The sequence below is a fragment of the Harmonia axyridis genome, chromosome 5, assembly GCF_914767665.1.
Source record: "Harmonia axyridis chromosome 5, icHarAxyr1.1, whole genome shotgun sequence".
In the NCBI taxonomy this organism is placed as follows: Eukaryota; Metazoa; Arthropoda; class Insecta; order Coleoptera; family Coccinellidae; genus Harmonia; species Harmonia axyridis.
In genome coordinates this window covers 14056318-14066905 of record NC_059505.1, presented here as the reverse complement: position 1 = coordinate 14066905, position 10588 = coordinate 14056318, and the positions used below count along the sequence as shown (strand labels likewise).

The window sequence follows — 10588 nt, the reverse complement described above, 5'->3', positions numbered from 1 at the left end:
TACATAGAAATTGATTGAAAGGAAACAAAAATGTTTTAACTTATGGCCAACATTTCTATATATTAATTATTGTTACTTGCCATGATAAGAAATGAAACATATGAAAACAATAATAAACTTCAAATATCAAGTCAATACCAATCTGAACATGGTCAAATCATCTGTGTTGTTACCTTTTTAATTTTTCAGCACCTACATCGACTACAGAAATTTCGAAAACTGTAAGTGTGCTTTACTTCAGTGGATAATTTTATACTGTTTTAGTACCTTTTTGTTGATATTCACATATAATTATAATCTTGATTTTGTAGGTTCGCCCTGATGATGTGAAATATATCGAAAAGTTGGCTTATAAATTAAACCGATTTTTCTTTTCTTCGACCGCTCCTTATCATTCAATTTCTATATAAATAAATTTCGCAATTAATCAATTTACATCTTCCATCAGATAAATGAAGATGATTTTTGTGCACATAAATTATTGAAAGCACCTCATAGAAAGGTTCAGACTGCTGTTTTATTTATCAATACTTTTTCAGTTTTGATGTAGATTCTATGAGATTGGTTGTTTGAACAACTGTTGAGAAAAGTACGAATATATAGGCGGGCTGTCTCTCGTTTTCAGTTTGAGAATCTCACTGAGTTTTTCTTTCCTGTAGAGATACTTCATATAATGATAAAGATTTTCAAGATTGTTCAACAGAGTTATTTTGACATTATTTTAATCCTCATCTAGACACATCTCATCTTATCAAACTCTACGCCAAAAACAAATTAAACAATCAAATCTGCATTCAATTTTAAATGAATATCTTGTGATTCTCCTTGATAAGTGGTAAATAATAATAATTTCAAGCTTTATAATGTATATTATTATTTTATATGTATATACATTTGTTGAAAATCACCTCACATGAGTCTGAAAATATAACAATATGTACAATATTTAAGTAATATATACAATAATTAAGTAAATCAAGGACAAGGAAGACAACAAAAAAATATATAAAATTCTCCCCTCCTTTATTCACATTTTGGTAATTGCATTCAATTCTGTGATCAACTGATCATCACTGTATGTCAAGGTATCATCTAATTCATCAACCAAATCGTAAAGATCATTTTCTTGATAAAATTTTTCACAACCTGTACTTTCATCACTATCAGAGTCATAAATAGTCAAAGCATCAAAATTCTCATCACATGTTGAAGGTCCAGCTTCATTTTCAACTTTAGTGTCAGGAAGAACCTTTTGATCTAAACATTTTTGTGTTGTATTGAATAATTCTTCAAGAGGATTAACAGGCAATGATTCTCTCTGTTTTCGAAGAACATTACCAGCTTGTCTATCAATGTATCTATTAACAATTTCTCGACACTGATCTACAAAACTAGATGGGAACCATCCATTTTTTGGATCACATTGAACATCAGCTGTTATGGGGGGTAGCCTAGCAAGCATGGCTTCAATTTCGGGGAGTAAAATATCACAATATTGATAAAACACTTGGCGAGCAGTAGGAAGAATATTTGGTCTTAATATGAAAGTATTTTCACTGTGAACAAGCTTTCTTGATTTCAATTCGCTTTTTTCTAATTTATCCAAACTAGTAGGTAAAATTTTTGCTGCTTGAACTCTTTTAGATCCTATTTTTATATTTGATCTAACTGAATAAGGAATTCTATAATCTAAGTTTTGATATTTCTTAGACTCGGGATCTTTTCGAGGATCATAGCCAAACCGTATCCATGTACACCTCCAGGGTCCTGATAGTTCATAATATGCTACAGCAGGTAAAAGAACTTTGAGAATATCTGCAGAAAAATGTGTTTTATATAATATACCATTTTTGGTCCAAATAGGTCTTTCTTTGAATAGGTTTTCTAATGTCAAGAGATGATCATGATAATTTCTCCTACTCACAAGTTGTGAAATGAATTCTGTAGGTTTTTCAGGTATTTCTGTTTCATGAAATTTATGAAATATAGATGGCTGTTTAGGTCTAGCAAATGCGAATAGTTTCTTTTCTCTTTTCATACGAGGAACTTCTACATCTACATTTTCATTATTTGACTGTTTGGCAACTGGATTAATCTTCTTCTGAATATCAGATCGTGCAAATCCAACTGGGGGAAGAAATAATGGCATTGAGCTTTTCTCATTTTCAAAAAGAGATTCGAAGTCAGGTATTTTATCAGGAAGAATTGAGTTGTAAATATAGTTGACCTTCGAGTTTTGTTTTTCAGGATATTCTGCCACTAATGGAAGATATTGAAAGTCCATAAATTTGCCGAAGAAAAAATTTTTAACTGTAGCACCCACAATTTCATAACTCCAAAACGACTCCCCATCACTTCTTTGATGTTTCTTCACTTTGACTAATAACCCATTGTTTGAATTATTATCTGCTACTACGCCCTTATTATATTTATTCGCAGGATGGAAATTGAGTTCAAGTCGATTGGTCGTGATAGCTTTTTCAATTCCTTTTATACTACCTAAGGTTTCCAGGGCTTTATCCAAATTTTGAACAATACCGGGATATTGAATTCGAACTAATCTTCGCTTTATTATGTGAATGCAATTTTCATCAATCTCTTCACCTTGAATTAAATTTAAAAAATCGGAATTTGTTTCAGTCGGCTTTTCTTGTTCAATTTGTTTCAAGCAATCTGGTGCTTGATTCGGATGTAGTTCATTATTTTTTTGTCTTGACATGTTCATTTGAATTTGAACTCGATGCACAACTGATCTTGAAGTTTAACTAGACCAGAAACAACCTATCTCTCTCAGCAGTCAGGTCTCTGCAGTCTATTTCCGCACCATTCATAAACACAAATATTTCCTATTGAACATGAGATTGAATTATGAATTGTTACTTACAATACAATGTAATAACACTTACCAAAAAAAATCAAAACTCATAAATTAAGTGTATTTTTTATTCGGAGGAACATATATAAATATTAAATATTTGAAGAAACTGTGTTTACCTTTTTATTGAGGTTAAAAATAACACCACAGAATATCAATTTGATATTATCTTTTTCTCTTTCCATCTCTTATAGTTTTCAATGGATAATCGATAATGAGAAACTGACAGAAATTTGGAAATTTTTTTTACAAAAATCTTTTTGTCATACATATCAAACGTTTCGAATCCTGTGTTACTGTTCGGCAAATCACACAGTTCAGTTCGCACCGACTGCTGTGTTCTCGGTTCGGTAAATGATTGGCGTTCGCTTAGGTTATGTTATTAAAAATGACGGATGTAAAAAAAAATTTATTTCGTTCGTTTGATTTGACCAATTAATCGTAAGTCATCTGAGAGATACTTGTCGATTTACTATGTTTCCACTAAAATATTTCTCTGAATATAAATGCCGCTCAGTCTCTCCTTGAAGTCAGTCTGCCATAAACAGAAGAGTGATTATTATTATTTACAAAAGAATAGAGTAAGGGTTTCCACCCATAAACTCAAAATTACAAAAATAAAATGTAATTCATAACCTACTAGAATATTAAAGAATATTCAGCCACTCTATTAAGTCAAACTCACAAAATAAATAATTCCGAAAATAATGAAGAAACCCGCACACAATCACAGTTACTAAATTAAGTTAAAGGCGATTCTGCTCTCGAATAAGCTGGTCGAGTCTGTTCTTGAAAGAATTCACCGAACTTGCACCAACAACACTATTTGGCAACCCATTCCTTCCACCGAAAACTCTTCAATAAGATGAAAAAACTTGTTTGAAGCTCAAAGATACCAAGCAATCAATGCTGCTAGTATTACAAGGAAATACATATTTCTCTTTCAACTGTATTTATTATTCTTTGAATTGTATCTTTTTTCAGATCTTAGAAATATTCTTGATTTGTATTTGAAAGTATCTAAGTCAGTTTTAGTTTCTGAAAATTATGGGGTATCCATATTAGTTTTCATTAGATACATTGCAACCTCAACAACAGGATTTGCTTGAGAGCGATAGTTTTAACTAAATAGGTCTAGTTATCCAGAAACAACTAATAGTGTCTATTAGTCTTTTCTGTGTTAAGGTCCCAATAAAATTTATTATTAAAATATATATTAGGAAAGTTTTTGGAATAATTAATGATATAGATTGAAAAAAGTTATTACAAATCTAAGAATGAAAAACACTTAATGAAAAGTCACTTTTGTAATTGTTCTTTGTATGTTATTTATGTTTCTTTTCATAGATAAAGATATTTTGAGAAAATAATTAGGCTTTTCCAATTGAAACATACAAAAAGTTGATATGGAAAACAATAGTTAAGAGCACATTTTATCACTCATAACTAAACCAAAGAAACTAGATAACAGAATTCAATTCAAGGAATACTTTGTATTACATCAATGCATTTATTTAGAATCAACCAGTTTTCTTAAGGATAAGATTTAAGTTAATTGTGAATTTTCACTCAGTTGCAACAAGGTTTACGCAGAATATGTGCCTACAAAGTTTCATCTATACATTCAAAAATAAAATATATTAATAATATGAATCTATCTAATAGGTACATAAATCACCTAAATGTCTACTTTTTCACCAGCATCTATTTTTCTTTCAATTTCTGTTCCTTCATATAAGTTAGCTAAAGCAAGTGCTTCCTGCATTCTCATCATTTCGAATTTAGTCTTCGAATATGTGTACCTACATTGTGCCCAATATCCTAGAGTTATAAAAGTAAAACAAGCCATAGCAACATCACATGAAGCCTTCACTCGACTGGTAAACATGAAGTAACCAAGTCCACATCCCGTGCCTCCTAAAATTCCACTCAACATAGTACTTCTAAAACAAGGTATTTTTGAAACATCTCTTCCAAAGATCATAAGAGACTGAAAATAACAAATTAATAATATTCAAAACATGAAATTCAATGGAGGTTTACTCTATCTGCAATCTTGTCTTCTCCTGACATTTCTTTCTATTATGTTAAAGTTTATGCTATTTTTTATATAACGAATGCCTTAAAAATTAACCCTTTTATGTTTTACATAGACCTTGTATAATAAATTTATGCCTTTTTCTTCTTTAATTTTTTTTGGTTAGGGCATACATAGACCATAGATCTAATATTAGGCAGTGAACTCAGAGTGCTGAGAGTAATATCACAGATTACTAGTCTGTGGTAATATTGTATAACTAGAGATGCCTTTTACATCTATTTTCTGAAGCCAAAGTTCAAAGCGCAAAACACAAATAGCTCAATCCCGAAATGTTGCATTTACCGGACATTGATCTCCTTTTGAGTACAAAATCGGTAGGGATGTCCAAAATAAATTGGTAGATTTTAACGAAAATCAGTAGATGACAAAAAAAAACGATATTCAATAATATTTGTTTATTTTGCTTATAGAAATGAAAATTATTTGGAGAATATGAAATAAAATTGGAATTTAAATTGAATATGTTTGCCTTGAATCGATAGTTTTATCAATAACATATTTGGATCTTCTTCTTCTTCATCAGCCACCAAAGTTCCACTCCTGGACATAGACCTCCCCAAGTTCTCTCCATCTTTCGTGGTTTCTCGCCTGTATATACCAGTTAACTCCCGTTATGTTCTTATATCGTCCATCCAACGTTAGGGAGGTCTACCGACAACCCTCTTCTATAATCGTGGCCGCTATTGCGTTATGCGCCACGTCCGTATTTGGATAGCCAGTGGAAAATACTACCATTGTGATGGGTCAATTTTCAATTTTACTTGAAGGATACGCCACAAAAACCAGTGAAACACCCTGTACAAAAACTCGATTCCAAAATTTCCTTCTCAATCAGAACTTTTGAAGCTTGTTTCTATCGCTTCGGAACCTTTCCCGTGTAGCATAATAGCGTATCTGTTCATGATTTCATAATTTCAGCATCTTTTGTAATTTCCGTCGGCTTTAGGACGACTTCAATCATTATATATAAAGTAATAATAAGAATTATTTGAATAATGTTTGGATGACTACTACCTACCGTTGGTGTAGGCCGTTGATTTGTTAGCGTTCAATTCTTAGTTCTTGAACTAAGAATTGAGCGTTGAAAAATCAATGAGAGCGTTTATGCAATGTTCCTAGAACTAAGAACTATGACTAGAAAGATGACCAACTTTCAACTTTGAAGGAACTTCTTAGTCCAAAATAATTATCGATGAAAATTATTCGGCGTATCATTGTCAAATATCAAAGTTTTGAACAAATAGGAAGTGGTTTGAGTATGCGTGCTTTCTTCACTAAAAACTAACAAGAGAGCGCATAAACACCACAGAGTTCTTTGGTAGACTTCTTAGTTCTTAGTATTTTCTCAGGAAAGTTGTATAAATCTATCATTAGTCAGGGCCGTCGCTAAGGGGTAGGCAGGGAAGGCAATCGCCTAGGGCGCTAAAATTCAAGGGCGGCATTTCAGGCTTGCGTTGAAATGAAAATTTCAAATGATATTTAATTCGGTCAGCCACAACACAAAAGAATACCAACAAATAATAATGAAAAACTCATGAAAAAACAGATGCTACATAATCTCCTCATAGTGCTGGTCACAAGTTGACGCTACAAAATACGACTTGTCGGCGTTTGCTTTGCTAAACGTTGCCGAATTGTATTGCCACTTGGGGCGGCTTCTGGATTAGTTTTGTTTTCAATTCTCCAATAATCAGAATATTGATTCCTCAGAATGGAATGCAAAATATACGAGAAACGATTTAATTTCACCATTTACAACTTATCCTTTTTTGGAAATATGAGAAGTTTTATTATTGCGTACCGCATTCCATTATATAATAATATTTTTAATTTTTTATATTAAATTAACTAGTGTTGGGGTGGCAGCAACGAATTCAAAATGATGGTTTATCCGATTGTTTTGCTCCATAACCATAAAAAAAGGAAACAAAATGTTAAAGCTTTTTATGAAGTCGAAACTCAGCAGAAGAATCTGAAACCTGAGTTCAATTCATATATTTTATAATTTATTCATAAAAATTCAGTTTTAGAATTCTGCAGAGTTGACTGTTAGGGCAGCAAATTGGGTATTTGCCTAGGGCGGCAATTTGGCTAGCGACGGCCCTGTCATTAGTCCTTAGTAATACTTTCTTAGGAAAGTTCTACTATAAGCAAAGTTGTGAAAACAGACAAAGCAGGGGTTTCTATAGGTCAGGTATTTTCTAGCCGTTCAGAAAACCGCCCTCTTATCACTTTAGGATCTGTGGGCGCTCCGGGGATCAGATTTGCAGCTGCTCTTTCCGCTGAACGCAACCATAGTAACCGCTCAATTTAGACATTTTATAATATTTTTGGACGCCAACTCACACAATGGTTTTTTTGGAAAAATACACGGATCTTGCTCTTAGAACTTTTTCGAATTTGGCTCGAGAACGCCTCACCAAAGCATAAGTTGAGTGTTTTTGAGTTGCACTGAGCCCGGACTAGCAGACTTCGTATCATGTCATTTTCTTGAGAAATTTGAGTGCCGGACATAAGTTCATTTGCTTCTACAAAATCAAACAGATTTCAATCTCTCTTTATTCAGGAGGGTCTCTTTAATGTCACGATACCATTTACTACATACGTTACTGCTACCTTATTTTTCGAACCGGGGAAAATTATCCAAAACTGTTTGAATACTCGGAACTTGTTGACAAGGATAAGCAAAAATAAATCGCTGAACAATTTTAGAATCTTAGAACTTCTTTCTCTTTTGCAGTTAGGCTATTAGCCTTTTACTGCTCAATCTTAATATAATTCACCTCTGTCGAGCTATTTTGATCTGCTCTAGCAAGTGTCACCATGCCGCTCAGAAGGTTTGTGTGATCATTACACAATCTCTGTGCCAGTTGAAGTTTGGCTTCAACACACACTTCCTAGGGAAGTGCCATCTTCGGTCTTTTATGCTTTCTAGGGGCTTTTTCATCCTAGTCGCAAGCCTTCCTTATAAGAGGGTTTGCGTGATTTTTCATTTTACTGAAGGTCTTCTCACTCAGGTTTTTTAGATGGTCGCCTAGGAATGGTATTTGCAGGTCTCTGCAGATGGATCTTTGCGGCGTATCCTCAAGCCGGGTAGCGTATTGGCATTGTTTACCATACATGGTGTTGCAACGCGGTAAGGAATGGCTCAACCAATGCTCTCTCTACCCAGATATGTCTTACCACGACTCAGCACAGGAAGGTGTTCAGACATAGTAACTATTGTATTATGGATACGCGCCCATTCACGAGGCATTGTTTACCGCGTTGCAGTCCCAACCACGTTCAAATTTACTGCCTTTCGCAATTTTGCAATCGGCGTTCATAAAAATAACAATAATATACTATCGTCAAAAATCGTTCATTAAACTACACTAAAATGAAAAAGAATAATACATAGTAAATAAAACTAATAAACAAAAAAATAACAATAGTATAAATACAGTGAGTATCACTGAAAAGAGTTTATAAATCCACAGTAATAAAAAACTACATTCAATGCAAAATACACTATGGTATAATCCTAGTGTGCATTTCCATGTGATTTTGCATTTGGTCTATTATGATCAATATTTTTCTTTAAAAATCTTTTTTCTTTTTACGATTGTTTGGAATTTCTTTGTTGGATGGCCTACCAGCTTGAATACGTTTTGCGCCGCATGATAAACCCTCGGATAAACCAAGTCTAATTTTTCTTCAGCTCACTGATGTTGGCTGAACAGAAATGTTCTTCTTTAGTGGGATATTTTTTGATACGTGAATAAAATTAAATAAGTCAGGGGGTGTTATAATTTTGTTTAGAGTTTTATTAAATTTCTTCATAGCATTAACCATAACAACCGTTTTACTTTTGTATGCTATTTTACTAATGCGTTCAAAATTTTCTGATAGTTCTGTCACAGCTGCGGAATGTTCTTCACCTAAATTTGTTTCATTGACATTCTCGACAGTGTTTATTGTTGCTACAGAAAAATTAGCCTGTTGGGTAAAAATATTGCTTTGTTGCTCTGTACTAGTTGTCAAGTCATTTTCTATACCCACATCAAATAACATGTCGTCATAAAATTCTGAGGATATGTTTTCTCCTAGAGCTAATTTTGCTAATTCTTTTCTGTCATTAGTGTTTATTTGCATACAGGTCCTAAAAGTGATTTCAAACTTATTTTGTATGGCACAAAGGTGCTTACAATACCTTCCACCCTGTCCGAAAACACAGTCGCAAAATGCATTATCCATATATGCAGTATAAAACATATGATCATCGGTCTCCGAAGAAACTAAAAAAGTATTCTCGTCGATTCTTTTAAAAGGGACATTAGCAGAATGTGACATTTTTCTATATCTACAGTATTTCATTCTTTGAGTTCCGGAAATTGGCAAATGACAGCAAGTGTCGTCTTTGATAGAACTCGAAAACATTGGCAACGAAATCCACCAAGGCACAAACATTGAACGCTTTTGTGCACCATCCATCATAAAACTGCGCATCTTTTTTATCAGAACAGCCACTTTTTGCACTAACAAGAGCAGTGAAAGAGCCTTCATTTTTAAAATTATAATTACTGACAACACCGTCTCCACTTAATTTCTTCAGTGATACGAAAATATTGTTTTCGAGGGACATTTTTTTCCTAACCTTCGCAACGTCTGCTCCTGTCTAGCGGTCATGCGTAACTGACAAGAGCTCAGACAGAAGGCACGGTGGCTGGTATAAGTTGGTGCGGCCGTGTTAGCAGAGCTCAATGTTGAGTTGGAACGCTGTAAAGAATGTCCCGACAATGGGCGCGTATCCATAATACAATAGTTACTACGTCTGAACACCTTCCTGTGCTGATATGTGTGGTAAGATATGTCTGGGTAGAGAGAGCATTGGTTCAGTCATTATTTACCGCGTTGCAACACCATGTATGCGTTGCAGCATAGTAAACAATGCCAATACGCAGCCGGGTATGCGTAAGTCATGACTGACCGAATGGTGGAATTATAGAGAAGAAGCTTGTTGGAAAGAGACCTTTTGCTTCTTTTGCAAAGTAGAGGTAGCAACACTGCCGCTGATGTCTTTCCCTTCGTCACAGCTGATGAGGCGTGTTTTTTCCAAGTACCTAAGCTTCTTGTCAAGTATCACTCCCAGATACTTGGTCTCGTTTTTCCATTCGATCCTCCTACAGAACATTACGACGTGTTATTGGGGATCTCTTTTCTTTTGGCTGAAAAGAACGACATCGCTCTTCTCAGGGTTTACTATCGAGCAAACCAAGATTGAAGTTTGTAGATGGCTTCTTGTAGGTACTTCGTTGCCATTTTTGGACACCACGAACTAGCAAAATGACGGTATCGTCAGCGTACAATGCCATGGAGGTTTTCTCCGTTTTTGATGCAGAAACCAGAGAAGATTTTCAGAGGTGAGGGATGTTATCTCCTCTTGAAGAAGACGAAACGTTGTTGTTCTACGTTTAAATTTCGGAATTCTTTATGGTCTTTATGCAATTTATTTAAAACGCAATAACGTATTGATATTGCATCCTGAGATACCGACTTGCCACACATAAATTCATGACTCCCAAGACGATTGTGTATACGAATACCCACTATGATGAAGGTTCAAATTAATT

At 34.1% G+C, this 10588-nt stretch overlaps 2 protein-coding genes across 5 annotated transcripts; both read right to left on the bottom strand.

Annotated features, from left to right (window-relative positions):
* Nucleotides 1-1006: 1006 nt before the first annotated feature.
* LOC123680545 (general transcription factor 3C polypeptide 5) lies at nt 1007-3107 on the bottom strand. 4 transcript variants are annotated; one of them, XM_045618490.1, is made up of 3 exons: nt 2907-3032; nt 2822-2846; nt 1007-2755 (listed from the first exon to the last, which is right to left on the bottom strand). In XM_045618490.1, the coding sequence occupies exons 2-3, from the start codon at nt 2825-2827 to the stop codon at nt 1028-1030; spliced, it is 1734 nt and encodes a 577-aa protein (XP_045474446.1). In that variant the 5' UTR covers nt 2828-2846; nt 2907-3032; the 3' UTR covers nt 1007-1027. The 4 variants fall into 4 exon arrangements, with proteins under 4 accessions (XP_045474446.1, XP_045474447.1, XP_045474449.1 ...); XM_045618491.1 differs by having other exon boundaries at nt 2822-2849; nt 2908-3021; XM_045618493.1 differs by having other exon boundaries at nt 1007-2846; nt 2995-3107.
* Nucleotides 3108-4365: 1258 nt separating this feature from the next.
* Nucleotides 4366-5241, bottom strand: LOC123680546 (cytochrome c oxidase assembly protein COX20, mitochondrial). Its single transcript, XM_045618494.1, has 2 exons — nt 4919-5241; nt 4366-4865 (listed from the first exon to the last, which is right to left on the bottom strand). The coding sequence occupies exons 1-2, from the start codon at nt 4946-4948 to the stop codon at nt 4554-4556; spliced, it is 342 nt and encodes a 113-aa protein (XP_045474450.1). The 5' UTR covers nt 4949-5241; the 3' UTR covers nt 4366-4553.
* Nucleotides 5242-10588: the final 5347 nt, after the last annotated feature.